The sequence below is a fragment of the Anopheles merus genome, chromosome 2L, assembly GCF_017562075.2.
Source record: "Anopheles merus strain MAF chromosome 2L, AmerM5.1, whole genome shotgun sequence".
Lineage (NCBI taxonomy): Eukaryota > Metazoa > Arthropoda > Insecta > Diptera > Culicidae > Anopheles > Anopheles merus.
Window position 1 is genome coordinate 19944493 of NC_054083.1, and position 19894 is coordinate 19964386.

The 19894-nt window shown below is 40.2% G+C and overlaps 4 protein-coding genes across 16 annotated transcripts in view; 2 read left to right on the forward strand and 2 right to left on the reverse strand.

Annotated features, from left to right (window-relative positions):
* The first annotated feature begins 67 nt into the window (after positions 1-67).
* LOC121592651 (60S ribosomal export protein NMD3) lies at positions 68-1832 on the forward strand. The gene is made up of 2 exons (XM_041914287.1): positions 68-1044; positions 1117-1832. The coding sequence occupies exons 1-2, from the start codon at positions 156-158 to the stop codon at positions 1758-1760; spliced, it is 1533 nt and encodes a 510-aa protein (XP_041770221.1). The 5' UTR covers positions 68-155; the 3' UTR covers positions 1761-1832.
* A 10-nt stretch (positions 1833-1842) lies between these two features.
* LOC121592653 (mitochondrial import receptor subunit TOM22 homolog) lies at positions 1843-3779 on the reverse strand. Its single transcript, XM_041914289.1, has 3 exons — positions 3408-3779; positions 2949-3161; positions 1843-2786 (listed from the first exon to the last, which is right to left on the reverse strand). The coding sequence occupies exons 1-3, from the start codon at positions 3534-3536 to the stop codon at positions 2457-2459; spliced, it is 672 nt and encodes a 223-aa protein (XP_041770223.1). The 5' UTR covers positions 3537-3779; the 3' UTR covers positions 1843-2456.
* Positions 3780-3880: 101 nt separating this feature from the next.
* On the forward strand, positions 3881-4556 carry LOC121592654 (DNL-type zinc finger protein-like). The gene is made up of 2 exons (XM_041914291.1): positions 3881-4113; positions 4193-4556. Exons 1-2 carry the CDS (start codon positions 3987-3989, stop codon positions 4495-4497), a joined length of 432 nt encoding a protein of 143 aa, XP_041770225.1. The 5' UTR covers positions 3881-3986; the 3' UTR covers positions 4498-4556.
* A 2302-nt stretch (positions 4557-6858) lies between these two features.
* LOC121593977 (calcium-binding protein E63-1) overlaps positions 6859-19894 on the reverse strand; it is an 80103-nt gene continuing 67067 nt past the window's right edge. For 12 of the 13 annotated variants that reach the window (XM_041916807.1, XM_041916808.1, XM_041916805.1 and 9 more), the window contains 2 exons: positions 18161-18309; positions 13477-14166 (listed from right to left, as the gene is read on the reverse strand). In XM_041916807.1, the coding sequence (XP_041772741.1) occupies positions 14108-14166; positions 18161-18309 (208 nt within the window). In that variant the 3' untranslated portion in view covers positions 13477-14107. Of the gene's footprint in view, positions 12814-13476; positions 14167-18160; positions 18310-19894 lie in introns of those variants that run through there. The other variant, XM_041916798.1, reaches the window with a different exon arrangement.

Consider the following 19894-nt stretch of genomic DNA (forward strand, 5'->3'; position numbering starts at 1 on the left):
TCGGGGGCAGCCTGTACTTCTATCATTCAACCTTAATCTATAAACCCATTTACCCAGTCCAGATCATTTGACAGTTGCGGTTGGTTTGTTGACGTAGGAACGCGCACATGTTGTAAATTGTACCTTTTGCAAAAGAGAACGGTGCCGTGAACAACATGGAGTACATTAATAATGCTTCGACCGGAGCAATTTCGTCCGGTTCCGGAGCGGTGAACAAAATCCTGTGCTGCGAATGTGGCGTCCCGATCGAGCCGAATGCCTCGAACATGTGCGTACCGTGCCTTCGGTCGCACGTCGACATCACGGAAAACATTCCGAAGCAGGCGGTGATATTCTTCTGCCGGAACTGCGAGCGCTACCTGAACCCACCGAACGAATGGGTCCAGTGCACGCTAGAATCGAAGGAACTGCTCAGTCTCTGTCTGAAGCGCCTACAGGGGCTGCGGCAGGTGAAGCTGGTCGATGCGGGCTTCGTTTGGACGGAGCCCCATTCGAAGCGCATCAAGGTGAAGCTGACCGTGCACGGGGAGGTGATGAGCGATGTCGTTCTGCAGCAGGTGTTTGTCGTTGAGTTTACGGTCAACAATCAGATGTGCGACGATTGCCACCGTACGGAGGCGAAGGACTTTTGGCGCTGTATGGTGCAGGTCCGCCAGAAGGCGGTCAACCGGAAAACGCTGTTCTACCTCGAGCAGATGATACTGAAGCACAAGGCGCACGAGAACACGCTCGGCATCAAGCCAAACACGGGCGGGTTGGACTTTTTCTACGCAACAGATGCGCACGCCAGGAAGATGGTCGATTTTCTGCAAGCCGTGCTGCCGGTGAAGGTGACCAACTCGAAGAAGCTGATTTCGCACGACATCCACAGCAATTCGTACAATTACAAGTACTCGTACGCTATCGACGTGGTGCCCGTGTCGAAGGGCAGTTTGGTGTGCTTGAGCAAGCGACTAACGCAGCAGCTGGGTCACATTGCACCGGTTTGCTTGGTTTCTAAGGTGGCCAATTCAATTCACCTGATCGATCCACAGACGGCACAGAGTAAGTGGAACGTTTTGGAAGGAAGGTGGTGGGTAGTTGTGCAGCATTTCATATTCATTTTCCTACTTTCAGTGGCGGAAGTACAGAACATGGCGTTCTGGAAGAGTCCGTTCGAAGCGATCTGCAATCCAAAGCAGATGGTCGAGTTCGTCGTGATGGACGTGGAGATCATTCGGGAAAATCAGCGGAAAACCTTCCCGGGTCAGGGCCCGGTATCGCACCGTCACACGCTGGCCGACGTTTGGGTGGTGAAATCTTCGGAGCTGGGCATCAACGATAATACCATCCACGTGAAGTCCCATTTGGGGAATCTGCTCAAACCGGGCGATTACGTGCTGGGGTACGATTTGCGCGAAGCGAACGTAAATAATGCCGATTACGAGAAGCTGAATGCGGACACGGTGCCGGATGTGCTGCTGATCAAGAAGTCGTACGATAAGACCGTGCGTAAGCAGTCGCGTAACTGGAAGCTGAAGCATCTGAACGAGGACATTGTGGTCGATACGGACATCGAGAACGAGTACAATGAGTTCCTAGAGGATTTGGAGGAGGATCCGGAACTGCGACAAAATGTGAACATCTTCAAGGACAAGAACAAGCAGCAGATACCGGTCGATACGAACGATATGGACGATCCGTCCGTACCGCGCATCACGCTCGAGGAGATGCTGGACGATCTGGTGCTGGAAGACGAGGAGATGGGCGATGCGTCATGAGTGGGCTGGTCGGTGCATTTGTTTTGCATTCAATATACAAATAAATGTTAATTCAACCACTATTTCACTATACGCCACTGTGTTGTGTGTGTGTTTTGTTGTTTATTGGGTTTTGTCTGGCCTTCTTTCCTTTAAGGACTACGTACTTCTTATTTAAACAAACAAATATTATTTATGTTCAGTGTATTGCTCACTCTCTCTCTCTCTCTCTATCTCTGCTGTGAACTGGTAGGAATATGGTTAGCCACTTCCTACGAAATGCAACGATATGACGACTGGGAACAAACATGCAGTTCGAAAACGAGAATTAGCAGCACGTGTTCAGCTGCCCGTTACCAGTGGGAGAACTTAAAAGCAGGGAAGGGCGGTAGCCGCACGTAGACTTGGAAAGCAAAGACGAGATATAAAGGCGCATCTCGACTACGAAACACTTATTGTTCATTGTTCTACTTGCAAGATGGGAGTTCTATTAGCCAATTTGCATTGTCCAATTCGAGGATCTAGTGAATATAGAACACGGTTGTTATCTATCTGCCATTTGCTCTATGCGTCGCTATCTGGCTTTCATCGGAATCCGAAAACAAAACTAAAAAAACCCCTATCCCTGGAGTAGCAAACAAGCGAAAGTAAAGCATATATACGGCACTAAAACACTAAACACTGGTTTGTTGGATGCTGCTACTCTGTGATTTCCGCTTATCGCGCTGCTGCCATCGGTGGCAATGCCGGCATGCCACCGGGGGCACCACCACCACCGCCAACGGCTGAGCCTGGTCCCAGCAGGACCTGCTTCTGTTGTGACTTTTGCATCTCCTCCATCTGGGCGCGCTCGACCTCAAACACGACCGGGGCCAGCATGACCATCGAGCTGGTGAAGAAAATCCACGACACATTGCACGTAAGCGAGTACAGGCCCTTGACGCTTCGCACGGTCAGGTCGGTGACGGCGCCGGAAAACTGGCGCACTGGTTCCGGGAACATCTCCGTCAAACCCCACAGCCGTTCACCCAGGGATTCATCTGGTTCCTGTTGAGAGAGAGAGAGGGAAAAAACAAAAACGTTTCAACGAAAGGTCATGGACGAAAAAAAAACGAGAGTAAGATGTTTTGTTTATCACACTGATTGGTTTGTGCGTGTTGATTTGGTTTTTTTCGGTCATTCTCAGTGGGTCTGAACTGTCACACTTACGTCATCGTAATCGTTTGCGCTAGTGGTGCGTGCCACTGTCTTTGAGGGTTGCGGCGGGGTGGATGCGGAGGGCCGGGTAGAAGAGGAAGGTCCTGACGGTGCGGCAGCCGGTGCTGGAGCGGCCGCTGAGGATGAGGAAGCCGGTGCGGCTGGTGCTACCTCCGGTGCGGCGGCCGGTTTCACGGGCTCGGCTGGTTTAGGTGCTTCTTCCGGCTGGGAAAGAACAAAACATGAATTAAAACATCGTTGCGCAACGCAGTGGAGTTGGCTTTATGTTGCTTCCGCTAGCCAGTTGCTATCATCATGCAACGATGCTGCTAGATTGCAATTAATTTCTCCACAGCAATCATGTTTTGTGCTACGTTTCAAACACCAAGAAAGAACATCATTGCACAAGAAGGTCAACCTAGAATGCCTCGCGCACACACACACACACAGTTACATATGGATAATACATACCGTCGAAGGTTTGCGTTCCGGTGTTTCATCCTTGCTGCCGGTGGCCGACTCCATGCCGCTATCCTTATCAGTAGAAATTTCGTCCTCTTCAAGTTTTTCCACCAGCACCACCTCCGGGTCGGAATCCATTCGGACTGTCGGGGGCAGCTGGGAGAAGGAGTCAAGTGGGCAGTGTCGGACCGCGAGGTTCGTTGCACCCTTTTGTCGCTGGTCACTGAGATGCGGCACACAGCTTTACACAATGCTAAAAAAACACGTATCGTAGTTACAAGGTGCCGTTAAACACTTTACAACAAGCTTTTCTTCGTTCTAGTGCTGTACGGCCGTGGGCAAGGAAAAACACATGCACCCTCGTTTTGCGGATAGTTTGTCAGAATCGGCCCCGATCGATAACAGCACCAATGACGTCTTGCACAACCACGAGTACTCTCAAACGATCAACTGGATGACAAAATGGAACAACGCTGACAGCACGTTTTTTTGCTGACAGCTCGTGTGCGGTGCCGTGTTTGTTTTGCTTTGGATTCTCCACGAATCGGACGGGTTTGCACCAACGCACGACGAAATAGCTGTGATAAAATGGCTCTAGCACGCAACTTATTGCGGTTAGTTTGGCGAAGCAATGTGCTCCAACTAGCTACACCAGCACAAACACGGACAACATACTGCTTGGCCAGCTTGGGATGGAATTCTAGTTCACGAAATTGTGAGTTTCGCGCTTATTGCATCATCATGCACAAACTTCGTTTGCTTACACTTAAAAGTACCCGTGTGCTTTCTTTCAGCGTTTTGCACTAATGTTACAGCACTTGAAGCTCAACAGAGTGGCCCAAATGAAGAGGTGGGTAGGATACAGCCACGCAAAATGAACCTCATATATACGTGCAAGGTGTGCAACCATCGGAACATGCACATGATATCCAAGCAAGCGTACGAGAAAGGTGTCGTGATAGTGACGTGCGATGGATGCAGCAATCATCATCTGATTGCAGACAACCTGAACTGGTTTACCGACCTGAATGGGAAGCGCAATATTGAAGAGATACTGGCCGAGAAGGGTGAAAAGGTTATGAAAATATTTGAAAAGTAGTAGGGTAGAATTTCCTGTTGTAAATAAATTTCTTCCGGATTCTGTTATAATTGCGCTAATACTGCGTGTATTGAAGTTTGGTGTCGGAAACGGAATGATCCAGATGGATATTATAGTTATATCACCATTCTAGCAGTTAACCGAACGAGTGTTCGGTTTGATACAGGAACGATGAAGCTGGGTTTCTGAATTCGCTAACGGTAAGTCTTAAAAAATATATGTGTTTAATTAGTAGTACGGGTACGTACGTGGCGGTCCCGTGGTACAGTCACCAACTCGTACGACTCAATAACATGCCCGTCATGGGTTCAAACCTAGAATGGGCCATCTTCCCGTAACAAGGATTGACATATTATCCGACTGTGTGGTAGTGAATTAAGTCTCGAAAGCCTGTGTTGGCCGGTGGTATATCCGCGTAGGACGTTACGCCAAGTAGAAGAACTTGGGATAGTCTACAGCCTCTAGGAAGAAGTAGGCTTTAGACAACGGATAATTTCTAATGATGCACGGTTTATTATTAAATTAGTAAAGAAATATCATATTTCGTGTGCGGTTTGAACGATACCATTCTTTCAGCCACAGCGAACACGGTATTGTATTCAAATGTGAACCAGGACTGTTATGGGTTCCTCATCAGTTCCTATACCGGTACGAGTTCTTGATTAATTTCAGGACAGGTGGGGTTCAACAAGAGATAGGGTTGGTTTCGGGATTTGTTCCAGTACTGATATGCAGTTTCAGTTGCAGGACTTGTATGGGTTTCTAATAATCTTTTCTTGATGTGCCCCTTGAATTTTAGTAGCACCTGGTAATTGCGTCGTCTTAGCAAAAAAATAAATAAATAAATCATTATATTATATTATATTACGTAGCCCCATAAGCAGGACATATTAACTTCTTCTTCTTCAAAACCGTTGTCGGTCAAGGCGTGCCTATACCATTAGTGGGCTTGGCATCCAGCGTCTTATTGATTGTCAGTCAGACTTAGCAGAATTGTCAGTCCTACGTATTGGGGTACGGTCCATTCGGGTCTTATTACATATTAACCTGTTAATTGAAATTTGGTGGAAATTTACAAACTGACTGTTGTTCTATCCTATACGTGAAAAGATGTCCAGCATTATCCGGAGTCGTTCGGATTCGTCCGGAATCGCCCGGAATCGTTTGGAGTCGAAGTCATCCGGATTCGCCCGGAGACGTTGGACGTCGGAGTCATCCGGAGTCGTCGGGAGTCGTTCGGAATCGTTTGGAGGCGTCGGAGTTGATGATGATTGTCCGGAGTCGTCCGGCATCAGTTGGAGACTCAGTTGTCCGCAGTCGGCTGGAGAATGACTTCGACTCCGGCCGACTCCGGACGACTCCGGTCGACTCCGTACGACTTCAACTACGAACGACCGATTTATTGGTTGGTTGGATCAATTTTTGGTGGGTTCCCATATTTTTTTGGTCCATTACCACGATTTTTTGGCCGTTTCCCAGAATTTTTTGGTCCAATTGTATTGATATACAAACGGAAAATACCAATAAATTATGGAAACGAACCAAAAATTTATGGGATACGATAAAAAAATCGAGGGAACGCACCAAAAAATCATGGCAACTGCCCAATAAATCGTGGGAAATCCTGTATTACATTCGCAATCCCAATCGCATTCGCAATCAGAATCCCAATTGCAGTCAGAATCACAATCCTAAACACAATCCTAATTAGAATCACAATACCAATCTAATCTAAGAATCCCAATTAGAATCCCAATTGAATCCCATACGAAACGAAATGGAATCTTTCTAGGGATTGAATCTTCGAATCTTCGAATCTTCTGAATTCGGATGCTCGGATTTCTCCGGACGATTTTAGATAATAAAATATGTTTACAGACGAGATTTGATACATGTCCACTCATGTCAAAGTCAATATTTTCTTCCACTGGACTCATTATTAAATCGTTTTGACTTCTACCTGAGAATTCCTTGATTTATTTCATCCAAAAACATTTAAAAAGAGTGGTGAATATGATATCTTACCTTATTGTTACGCGTAATCTTGGGGAAAACTGTTTAACGGGAATTTGGAGATTTGCTAGGATCGAAAATGAACTGTGAAGAGATGAGCTTCGGCTGTGGAGAAATGAACTTCGGCTGTGCAGAAATGATCTTCGGCTGTGTAGAGATGAACTTTAGAGATTAAAGATTGAATCCTACGAAATAATTTAGTAGCAATAAAGAACTCATCGAAATAAGAGCTATCGAAACACTTATGATATAAGAAAAATCAATCTACAGTTCTATTAGCTAACAAATGTAACACAGGAGACGTACGTCTTTCTTTCCATATCATGAATCTGAATTCACTCACGATGGTTTGAAAACAACTTGTATGTTTATTTATCTCTTATTCACCCTCCTTTCACCCAACTGCAACCGAATAACAAATGAATGCGAACGTTAATAATCGTTCCCCTATTATGTGTCGTTCTGCAATTAAATTCTCTTTGTTTGCACGTCACAATATTTGCTGACAGTAGTACGAGCGTATGCATAAAAGCAGTACTGAGTGTGTTGTATCGGTCGGTTTAATATAATCTTTTGATTTATGATGTTTATTGTTTTATTAAAAACTAACTTTTTCCTTTTAATTTGTGCACACATTCTGTGCGCAGTTTCACTTTTAAATAGATACGGTAGTCTTATTATGTGTGTGCTTTCATTTCTTTTTTTTTTTAATCACAAGGGAAAGAAACATGTGGAAACACAAAAAGTATGTGTTCGATTTCTTTTTTCCCTTTTTTATGTTTGTTTAACACACTTTAAATTTTTGAATCATGTTTTCAGAGTAGCTCTGTGCTGATGTTCTCATTCCGCGTACACATTTAACGCGGTGTCCTTCCTATACATTTTCTCGGTAAAATCAGGAAAACGTCATCCCAACGTATATAAAATATGGATTATTATATTTTAAAATCAGTACACACGTTTAGTTATTTATTGTATGTTTTCTTTATCAATTAAACGGTCAACCGTTTCTTCGGCGTTGATCTTTCTACCTTCCCGTCGTCGTCTGCGTACAAGCGTAACAACATCTTCCTATTTTTGTTGCACTCAGCTACTCGTTTAGTTACTTCCTGATATGAATGATACAAGAAAATGCTTCGCTAATGAAAACGGAAAGCAAAAGAAAAACCAAATCATTACCCCATGCTAACCTAAGCAACATCAACATCTGTGTTTCATTCTTTCCGTTACACGGCGTTTACGTATCAAAAACAATTAAATTATGTACCACATTAAGCGAGTAATACTCATACTCAATGCGTAATGCAAACATTTTGTTGCGCTTTTGTGTAAATTTTTTTAATATGCAACTTTCTGTTGATTATTTTTTTCATGTTTTACTGAAAAGGCCACAATATATCATTTTCCTTTTTTTGTTCGAGTTACATTTTTGCCTGTGTTAATGTTTTTTTGGCATGAGTGTTTCATTTATTGGACTTGTGCGGGGATCGTCGAAGAAAGCTTATTTGTTTCGTTTGGATACTTTTGGATTGGGTTGGAACATTTGGTTTTTACTGCTGGGGGTTGTTAAAACGATGCATGTCAAGAAAAAGTTGTGGAGATTTTTTTTTTGAAAATAATGTGTGGGAATTACCATGATCATTCATTATTTTTCTCATTTGAAATCATTTAGAGGAATTATAATCAAAAACATTAACAAAATAGACAATGGATTTGCAAGACGAATTAGTAGTAAGGGATGAAAAATTAACAAACCGAAAATCTATAAGGTATTTATGTTATTTTTTTTTTAAATCGTCCGAAAAATGTGTGTTGGTTTGGAAGCAGTTTAAATTCAGTTTATGAATTTATGCTATTATACATAGCATTGGAGACTGTAAGCATCGAGCCATACTAGTTTGAAATTAGTTACAAAAAATGTTTGAAAAAATGTGAAAAATATTTCACATTCTTGCTTGAAAATGGGACGTCAACGTTATTTTATCGTTTTCATGGCCCAGTGTATGAAGAAGAAGTAGAACTTTTGCAGGATAACAAAAAGTAAGGTACCTTCCATTACTATACCGGTACAACTACAGGCTAAACACGTTCGATAGGGTATGCATAACTATATGGATCAAAGAGCCATTATTAGCTAATAGTTATCTCTTGTTGTCTTAGTGTAGGGTTAGCAATAGGATGCTTATTTGAATGCTGTCGCATTATGTATTTTCCCCTCTTCTGCTTGCTTTTAAACCAACTGTTTACCATCGATAGCTAGAAACTGGGTTTCGTTTGTAATTAGTTGTTGCATTGTTTATGGTGGTAGATTATGTATATATCGCATATTAGACGTTCAATATAAGCACAACGGAAGAATAGTCATTACCCCAGCTAGCGACGAAAGAGTAGACCCAACTCCCCATCTCCCGTAAGTAGTAGAGTAGTATGTAACAAGTTTAACATTTTTTATGTGGTTTTATCACGCAGCTCCATGTTTCAATAATACGTATCGCTTAGCGTAAAACACCGTTGTATTGAACAATAATTTATTACGTCGCCTAGCCTCACATCTTGTTTGGTAATTTATTTTTTTATTGATTTGCGTGTTTCCTCCTGCTCGCTCCTGGCTGCTTGCTAGCCTTAGCGAGATGACAAAAAATACCTCCAAAAATAGCTAATAGTGTGTATGCCCTTTCTTTTTGTTTGCTGTGTTTAAATTCTGTCAATTGATATCGTCTTTGCTTTTCTTTTAATAATTTCAGATTTCACGCAATCTATTTACGCTGTTACGGGGATTTTATCGTTAAATATATGGGCGTCGTTTACATCAAACAGTTGGTTCGGAGAGGAGGGTTTTGTATCCGGCAAACGTAGAATTGTAAGGTGGGACGTTTAACTCGAGATATAATCTAAAAAAGCAAGTGGGGGAGGTGCACGTTGGAAAGCTAAAACAACGTCAATCCTAGTTTTACAACGGGCCTACACTTAAACCGTTTGGTAGACAAAGCGAAGCGCGTCAGCCAATTCACTTTGGTGGTGCGTTTTAGATCGTTGGTGTTTAACTTTGAAGACCGTTCTGTTTTCTCACTAGCTTATTAGCTCTACCAATTTACGCGGATAATGACTTATGATTCGCCACACCAATTCAGCTACATTGTGGGTTGGGGTGGTGCAGCTAACTGATTTGTTTACAGCTCGGTAGGATTTTGCCTTCAATTCAAGTATTTTCGAGTGGTGGGGAGGGGGCGGAGGGGTAGTGTTTTTACTTCATTGTGAGAGCCTAAATCGCGTTGGGATTATCGAGGCAGCCTCACTCACCCTTCAAAGGATTAATGGCTGACCGGGAAGGAACAATGCACATGAATGTGTGTGTGAGAGAGAGACAGCTTAGTTGCAATCATTCGTGCCATTTGTTTGGGATGATCCATAAAGTTGTAGGTTGCTCCTTTTGCTGCTCGGGAAAATTGTTTCGTACGGGGCTCGGTTTCAAAAATGGGCCTCGGTTTCAAAATTCGCCTTTAAAAATCGTTCTAAAAATAACGCCCCACATTGTGTTTCATCGTGGGGCTTTACAGTACCATAATGTATTACCATTCACTTTGCTTATTGTGCACGTTTCATAGCGATCTTTGTCGCAAAGAAAGCAGCTCGCAAAGTTTGTCTGCTGTTTAAAAATGTCAACATTGAGCCTGCGTGTTATGTTCCCCTCCGCTCACTGGTGTAAAAATCAGTCACATGACTTTATTTTGTTCTCCAATCCGTAGGCGATTGCAAGCATTACATTCCTGTTGAATCCTTTTTCAGCTCACTTATTTTTGTTTTGAAACATCATCCAGCTTGCCGTGTGTATATGTCCGCGTTCATCTTTTCCCCATTCGAAAGCAAAATCATTGTTTTTCTTTGATGTTTTGCTTTGCAAATGGTGTAATGATGAGTTTGGTTATGCGATGCATTTTATCGCGTTTACTCATCTTCGCATTGCATTTTTTAAACATTAAGTAAGAAACAGCCGCATTAACATTAACACTCTAAATTGTTGTTCTGGTTGATTTGTGATTTTTACCTCTTCCTACATGTCTCGGGCATCGTGTGTAGCATTTTATGACGTAGATTTTTAGGGCCAGTGCATATGTCCACTTCTTGTTTGCAAATTAGATTAATTTCCAAAACATCTCTTAACATTTTTTAACATCATAACAAACGAAGTATGAGACGAATACACCATTATTATTCATCTAATTGCTATACACTTAAAGGTAGACATGTGGTAGAAATAGATGAAGATGAATTGTATGAACGTAAAATGAAACCAAACGAAACCGTGATGCGTAATTGTGCGTGTCTTTCCTTCCTATACACAGCAATTTTAATTGTAAGCATCATTTCTAGCCCCAGTACATGTTGTTGTTTCCTTTTGCTTTTGCAAATCGCTTCCCTTTCCCTTTTTACCTGTATACACATTTAGTTGCTACCACAAATGGCGATCGCGCGCCCTACGCCAACGTGCACCGAAAAAAAAGCAGTATACTGATACATTCTTATCGCAAAACGGTTTTTTCCTTAACACGTATGTATAGCGTTATAGTCTAGAAAACATAACAATTATGGCGCTATTTGCCCAAGACACACATACACACATACAGAGAGACACTTCGTTCAACAAATGAGAACAGAAGCAGCTTGTTTGTTTGTCTTGTAAAAAAATATCAACGACAACGACGAATCGACTCGGGCGGTGAGCCCTTTTTATTTCCTATTCACAATATGCGCAGCCCATCTCTACAACGGCCTCGGGCGCCTTAAACTGGCTGAATATTTTGTAGCGTTAAACGTAGATGCTTTTCCCACCTTGTGTTCGGGTTTGAGTTTGTTTTAAACCGTAGTTTTGAATAGTTTTAAGTTTTTGTTTGTTTGTTGTTTATCTTTCTTCTATGATTCTCCTTCGATCATCACACACTGCAGCACACCACACTCTGTTTCGTTCACTCATTCATTCATCACGCATTCATACACTGACCAACAACCACCAACACTACAAGGACGTCTCTTGGGTCTCAAATTTCCCTACCACCTTTCGCTCCCTCTCTCAATTCCTGTACAGACTGCTGCTCTTCCCAGCATTTCACGGACCAGCATGCATGCAACGGTCCCTTTTTGCTGCCTCTGTTGCCTTTACTGCCGCTGCTGCCGCTGATGCTGCAAGCTCTTCCTTAAAATTGCTTAAACTTACGCCTAGTTGCATTTTTTTCCAAGCATCAAGCACTTTAAATAGCGGTGGTGATATTTTTGTTCACATAACACGCCAACAGGCCGACGAGCGCACTGCGTGTATCAAGTTTCAATAGAAGGAATACTACTTTAAAGCATCTGCTTTGCTGCAATATCGGAGTATACTTTTGCATGGGTAATTACAAACATTAGCGGTAAAGATATTTTGATGGCGCTTTTCAGAAAGTGTAACCGTGCTATCCACACGCACGCATTCGTTTATGAGTTTGTTTTTAGTGTTTTGTTTTACTTTATTTCTTATTGTAGTATATAGTTCTGTGCGTAACACTGCTACGGGTAAAGACAACAATCAAACCAACTTAAACACGTCAAAAATTAAACCGTAAAACTTAGAAAGCTGATACTACCCGGGGCAATTAAGGAGATATTTGCAGCTCTAAACACTGATAACGACAAATGGATGCTAATTAATGTTATTACATTGGTTTTTTCTTCTTTTTGCTCTACTTATCGCTGCGATTTGGTTTGTCTTTTTCGCTACAAATGGCTTCTTTGCCTAGACGGTGATTGCAAGCTATCTTAAGGAAAAGCCTTTTCTTTTACGTTTTACCGAAATTGTCCGAAAGCATTTCAATCGAGAACAGACTGACTACAAAAGAAAAAAACATTTCCTTTTCAACATCGGATACAAACACTTTACCATTGTTGGTTCACTAATCAGTCAAATTGTTTTAATTTTATGTTCAATATTTTGATATAATAAAAAGAAAACTTATTTACGATTGCTTCCTATTATAGTTCAAATTCGCTTCTTCACATTTCGAGAAGATGTTTTCTACAACAAGAACCAAAAAAGTCTAAAAAAGCTCCAAAACAGCGAAACCATCTGTCAGATGAAAAGAAGATTTTAATTAAAGCATTAGTTTGGTAGTCAATTCACGAAGGAGCCGTGCTGTAGAGATGTATTAGCCGGGGTTGCCTGTACCGCAAAGCATAGGGTTGCCGGCGGCGAGTGGCTTGCTTGACGATGGATCGGGGCTGGTGGAAACCTTCGTCCTGAGCACGCGTTTTACAGCAGCAATCGGGCAAACTCTGTGGAGCAAAAGAAAGAAATGAAAAAAAAACACGGGAGTTCCCGACACGGTACAGAGTGAAAAGAAAAGCAAAATAAAACACCAGACACATATTTGTGCACGTTAGAAAACGATGTTGTAGCAGGGGGATTGCAAGTGGATCGAATTACCGCTGCCATTACTGTCCATCGCATATCAGGGGGTATGAGTGGGATAAAAACAGAAAAAAGATTGAGGAAAACTGGGAAAATAAAGGAACGGGAAATGGTGGGCGGCTCCCAGTCATTCTGGGAATATTTGTATCAAAAATTGAAACCTATCCACTGGCAACAGTAAAACAGGACCAACACCAGGAGCCCCCCCCCCCCGAACTATCATTTTGGTATGAGCGTTGTTGTTTACGGCACAAATTAAGTTGCTGCTCTATCGTATCGGTTCGTAATCTCGTCGTCATAGTGGTATAATTGTGGTGTGGAAGCGAGGAGCTTTCGTGTTTGATTTTTCATCCAGACAACTGAATGACAAACAACTGCCGGCAACTGGAAATCCAATTTTGGAGATCCCAGAAAATCATCGCCAGGCTTTTTTTTGGGATCCACCGATGTTGTATTTGAGCGGAATGTGTACGCGTTGATGTACTGCAAAGTAGAGCAGATATAGACAGAGTTTTTTACACCAGGGGTAATCGTTTGCTAACGCTTTAATATATGGTGTAATTTTATTCTCGCAACTTTTGAAATTGATTATTTATGTGCTTCATACTTATCATGTGTTCTACAGTCTAATCACAACCTTCCTGCCGCTTCCCCGTGCTGTGACAGGGAGGACGGATATTTCTATCCGAGAGGGTTCCTGTATTCTTATGTGCGCACAACTAAGTCTCCACTTTCAGCTGTTGAATTCTTCCATTTACTACAAAATCATTAATACTTCCATTTGCTTAAGACACTAACCTTGCACCGTGCGTGTATTATTTGTTTAATTAGAAGCTCCTAAGGGCGCTAGAGAAATGTACATCCTAGTTTAACAGTTTAACAGTAAACGAGCGAGTTTTGTCGCTGACGGTGTGTACTGCGTATTTGTGTGTTTGAGAGGGTATACTTGGAAATAAAGTGGACGTGTGTGATGCCATAGCTGCTCGCCTGTATCCTTTATTTCGCTACGTATGTTGACTTGATTTAGGTGTTTTTCTACTTTTCTGCTTGATGTAAGATATCTATACACGCTCATGAACATAGAAACGCACACACACACACACACACACGCATAATCTGTGAACACGGTGCAAAAGAAACGGGGAAACTAGATGTGCCTCATTTCTTCGGAGGTTGCACCAGCGCATCGAAATTGTTAAGGAAAAAGTTTTGAAAGTCTGCAAAAAAGAGGAAAAGAAAAGAGAAAACAGTTCGGTGTGCGGTCTTTCCATGGAGGGTAGGTGAATGGTTGAACAACACACGCACACACACAAACCCGCGCTAAGACCCAATGGACACTGGCGCATACACTGGATGAGTTGGTTGAGCTGCATTACGCACGCAAGATGCATGGCAGTTCCGGGTACGTGGAGCACGCAACAACAAAGAAAACTCAGGCTATTATGTACAGATCAGTGAACACCATCACCACAAATGCTGCAACAGATATGATGAGCGAGAGCATAATTTGTGAATGGTATGCGCATAATGGGCGAAAACTGTGCTTTGGTTATTTTAAATAAAGGCTTTTAAATCAAGAGGCTGCCAAGATGCAGCTGCACGAGCGAGCGTTTAATGCTTTACTGTTTGACATAGACACACACACACACACACGCACACACACAAAACGTGGAACATAGAAACAAACATTCGATCTTAACCAGTTGTAAACGGTAGACTTGTTTAATTTTGTACAAGCCTCTTTAATGTGTAGATTGTCGGTGAATAAATATGCGTTCAAGAAAATGTTATTCTTTTTTTTATTTATTTTTAAAGTATCTTCTAAAGTTTCACACGTATAGACATATTGCTTTCAGTTGCTTAAGTTTGATTTATATGTTATGTTTTTGTTATTTTTTGTAACAAATTTGGGTGCTTTTCATCTACATGTGTCGCTCATTTTACTGTGTAAGCATTTAAGGGCATTTTAACAACACATAAATGTAAGTTTTTGAGAAATCCTCTTCACCTTGCAATATGACGTGTTCAGACATACTTGCAATATGCAATTAAGTTTGTTTACAAAGCTAAGTAATTTAAAAAATCGATAGAAATTTCGGTGATATTCGTGAAATTATATTACAGTGCTTTTAGACCCTCCTGACGGATCAATAACGAAATAAAAGTGTTAGTGATTGAGTAGGTATCTTGAAAGCAATAAAATTAAAAGTGCATTCAATTTATACACACAAAATTTAAATGGTGAAAATAAAAATCTGAAATCTCTGTTGGTTAAAAATATGCTTGGTCGGCTAAAAACAATGCTGTGTTAAATCTGAATCTGTTTACTGCGCAGAGTGCAAGTTAAGTTGCACTTCTTTATTTTCTCGTTTCATGTCTTGTTATCATCTTATAATGGCAGAATTGCCTAATAAAATATGGTACAGACAAGCTTGTACTAACTTTTTTTATTACAGCTCTTCAAAATGGTTAAGACGAATGCTTCATTCCCATTATGAATAAAAGAAGGACCACAGTTTCCTGAATAATTCAGCTCCTGTACTACCCTCAACTTATTGCATTGTGTGGTTTTATCTTCGCTCGCTATAAATCGTTCGTTTCTCGTTCTCGTGCCCACGTTTAACAACAGCTGCGCAACAAACGCGATCCGCTTTCGGATGCGCTGTTCGCTTTAATGGTTTAATTGGATGGCTATTAATTTTAGTGCATAATAAACTTCACACCCTTCGCACCAAAAGCCCCAAAATGAGCCTTTCTGGTCGGTTTCGGGCGAGTGTTAAGCGACCGGCGACCTCAGCCATACCCACAACTGCGGTTACGGTAGCGTGGCTGAGCCGCAGTATGATGCGGATGTTCGAACCGTCAGGATTGTCAGGCCGTTGAGTTTAATTAAATTAACACCATCTTTCTCTCGCTCGCTTATCCCTATCGATGCCTTTTTCCACGTGGAAGCGACAAAGGAAAGGACAAAAGCACACTACGGACAAAATTTACGCTTAATTCCTAACGACAGTTTGGTTTCAAGGCCAAGGTAGCCAACGGAGGCATTCAAATATTCTTTGCCCATGGGGTGGAAGATCGGGGGGCGTGGGGGAGGACGCACTGACCGCAACATATAATCCACCGTAACCACCGTGTGTTGTTCCCAGTTGGGTCGGGTTGAAAGGTCACTGATTTAGTGACTGGTAGTCTGGTGGAGCGATAATGAACACATTAACTATGGCGGCAAAGCAATTTACTGCCGTAACATGCTGACTCAGCCTGAATTCCAATTGCCGTATAATGGTGGCGACTGGGAAGGGTGTTACTGGCTGAGGTCGATCGGGTTGGATTCTAGTTTACTAGCCATCAACAGGGACGAGTCTATTTGGTCGAATCGGACGAGTCCCGGTTACAATGAAATCAGTGTTTGTATGATGTGAAATAAAATAGACTTAGGGGATGGTAGGTAAAGACGGACACGTTAAGGGAAATGGTAAAAATCTAGGGATATATAAGTGCAACGACCATGAAAATGTGCACACATTATCTTACACTCATGTTTTATCAGAAAATGTGTTGAAACTTGTAAGTTTCCTTCGATTTTTGCGTTTTTTTTCATAAATGAAAACCATGATTTTTTTTCGTGCAGTTTTGAAATGTCCGGGTAAGACGGACACCTGATATGGGACCACGACCCCAGTATTTTTTGAGGGACTTGTTAACAGTTTAATCCATTTTCCACCATGTCAAAATTCAACATTTGATATTTGTAATCTCATAGAATTTTTCATGTATTCCTGAACAATGTCGTATGAATGCCTCATCTTTTTATTGCTTAAAGTTGTCCAAGTCGTGACAAGATATTGGATTTCGTGAAGCGCCTCATCAGCGTCGAGCGAGTAATAGCATAACGAATGGTTACTATTTTGACCGGTGTTTCATTTCTCGCTCATTTCAATACTTTCTCTAGTTGCTGATTGGTTTATAGCTTCGGAATACCCTTATTTAAGGTATTTGAAGAAATCTATTCATCACCAGTTGATATAAGAAGTAAAATAAATCAATAAATTCGGTGTCCATCTTTCCCTACGACAAAGTGTCCGTCTTTCCCGGTTTGGCGTCAGGATGTTTAAACCATCAGAAAACATGATTTTTTAATTCTTTCATTCTCGTTCTTTAGACAGTTTTTTCATTAATGATCATGACAACTCATTCATGAAATAAAACTTCCGGAAATATAAACAATACAAGTTGTAGAGCTTAAGATCTGTAGTAGTCAAATTAGATCCACAAGGGTGCATACGATTGAAAATTTATTTTGTTCGTGGATTTAAACAAATTTGCATATATTATGGCAAAAATGTTCTCAAATGTGTTGTTTAACTTTAAGTTAGGATGCTTCATTATTGATTTTTTCGAAAATTGCTTTACTCATGCATTTATGAAAAGTGTCCATCTTACACGCAGTGTCCGTCTTTACCTACCTTCCCCTACGACATAGAATGGCTCCGGGGGAAATGTTCTTCATATGGTAGTACAATCTCAACTTGTGTATGCACTTATGTGTTTATGTTTTATGTTTATGTGTTTATGTTTATGTGTTTATGTACATACTGATCCAAGAATAACGGCTTGTTCTTGTGTATCTTATTTGATTACTAACATAACCTTCCCTGTTTCGCTTAGTCTCAAGAATCCAATTTAATCAAACGCTCTATTACATTATCACACTTTTCGGTTAATTTGCTGTCACTCGTTTGAAAACTCTCATGCATTTCACCAGGCATTATTGCTTCTCTGTTCTTCATTCATGTTGTATAAATTACAAGTGCATTCGTTTTTCCCTTAATGCCAAACAGTGGTTATTAAAATACACAATCAAAGACCATTCACGATTATCGGAAGAAACCTGCAAGCGTACCACAAGTGAAATCCTCTCCCATGCACTTGCTATACTAACAACACTTCACAGAAAAAGGGCTGTACAGGCTATGTGAGGCAGGTGTACTTTAGCTTCCCAAGGATGCTTCCGTTTTTGCTACCAATGTAGGATGGATGGATGGAATTGAGAAGGCAAAAAGGGTCGTAGGAATGAGGAAAAGACGGGACATTTTGGTGGCTGCGAATATGCTTCCCCAGGCAATGGCAATGGTACAGATGAGCGGTACATTATGGAACGGCATTTTACTTTGTAAACCCCATACCTCAACTACGGGCACACCTTCTTACCTTCGTAGTTGATTCGACCGTCCTTATCGGCATCGGCAAGCTCGAGCATCTCGTTCAGCTGGTATTCGGTCACATTCTCGCCGATCATGTCCATGGCGGATTTCAGTTCGTCTCTCGTGATGTACCCGTTGCCGTCTCGATCGAACACCCTGCAGAATAGGGCGGGAAAGGAGGAAAGTATTAACTGCATCTTGCAAGCTTCTGTTGTGCCGGGGTTTTCAAGAGCACTTTAGAAGTGAATAGTTATTTGCATAGAATCGGTGGTGAAAATCCGGAGTAGTGATCAAAAATATGATTAACTTGATTGTTATGGTTATGACGAAATAAATAATGATTTGAAATTATTCATTTCAATATGGAAACAATTACTCAAAAACTCTTAAAAATTTATACATATTAATATTATACTACTGATAATTGGTTAGATAATTGGGAAAGATCAAAGCAAAATCCAATAAGGTTTAGAAAAAGACTTTAATGATGAATGATGAATAGAACATATGCAAACAGCTTGCAGAACAAAATATATTTCCAGTTCAAGTCTTGTTCAGTTTGAAATGCTCTTAAATTTATAAATGCGATGCATTTGTTGGTTCTTGGGATGCATTATTACGACATCACCTTTTTTAAAAAAATAATCCGACGCATGTTTACGTTTCATTAGTGATGAAAAAAAGTACCTACCAATGTTACTACTAAATATTTTGTTGAAAATTTGATCAAAAAAAACTATGTTATTAAACTAGTTACTGGACTTTTTTTTAGTTCAGTTTGTGTATAACTTTTGAATATGTTTGTTTCTAGACCGCACAAAATATGTTGTATTTTGCGTTGTTTCGAATACTCATTATTAATATAATTTCTATCATTATTATTATTACTACGGTTATTAATATTATTCTTTTGTTTCTATTATTATTCTCGTTAATAATAATAATAATAATAATAATAATAATAATAATAATAATAATAATAATAATAATAATAATAATAATAATAATAATAATAATAATAATAATAATAATAATAATATAATAATAATAATAATAATAATAATAATAATAATAATAATAATAATAATAATAATAATAATAATAATAATAATAATAATAATAATAATAATAATAATAATAATAATAATAATAATAATAATAATAATAATAATAATAATAATAATAATAATAATAATAATAATAATAATAATAATAATAATAATAATAATAATAATAATAATAATAATAATAATAATAATAATAATAATAATAATAATAGTAATAATAATAATAGTAATAATAATAATAGTAATAATAATAATAGTAACAGTAATATTTTATTATATGCTATACGAAGGACTTATCAACCAATTACAAAAAATAAGTTTAATTCTTTTCTGAGTATACAACATAAAAAATATCCAAAGATATCAATAAAACAAGAAACACTGATTAAAAAAGGTCAATTTGACTTCCACAAAACTTTGAAAATGTCAGATATGCCCATTTGACTTTGATCAAATTATGAATAGAACACTCTTATTGCTTGGGGCTCTATGTGCGTGCAGCAAATGAATTAAATTAATTACAACGAAATTATGAAAATCGGTACTACTAAGAAGGGCTTCCAACCACCCAAGCGACACCTTACTACCTAGCTGTATTTAGTTTAGCTCAAGCAGAAATTAATATACACCTTACTTCAGCCTGCTGCTTATCTTCAACTAAAGCTAATTTCTTT

Excerpts from the sequence above, each read along its gene's own strand:
- LOC121592651 (XM_041914287.1), top strand. The coding sequence starts at position 156 with ATGGAGTACATTAATAATGCTTCGACCGGAGCAATTTCGTCCGGTTCC. Across the intron at positions 1,045-1,116 it reads CGATCCACAGACGGCACAGA|TGGCGGAAGTACAGAACATG; the intron begins GTAAGTGGAACG and ends TCCTACTTTCAG.
- LOC121592653 (XM_041914289.1), bottom strand. The coding sequence starts at position 3,536 with ATGGATTCCGACCCGGAGGTGGTGCTGGTGGAAAAACTTGAAGAGGAC. Across the intron at positions 3,162-3,407 it reads CGGAACGCAAACCTTCGACG|CCGGAAGAAGCACCTAAACC; the intron begins GTATGTATTATC and ends GTTCTTTCCCAG. Across the intron at positions 2,787-2,948 it reads GCGCAAACGATTACGATGAC|GAACCAGATGAATCCCTGGG; the intron begins GTAAGTGTGACA and ends CTCTCTCAACAG.
- LOC121592654 (XM_041914291.1), top strand. The coding sequence starts at position 3,987 with ATGGCTCTAGCACGCAACTTATTGCGGTTAGTTTGGCGAAGCAATGTG. Across the intron at positions 4,114-4,192 it reads GAATTCTAGTTCACGAAATT|CGTTTTGCACTAATGTTACA; the intron begins GTGAGTTTCGCG and ends GCTTTCTTTCAG.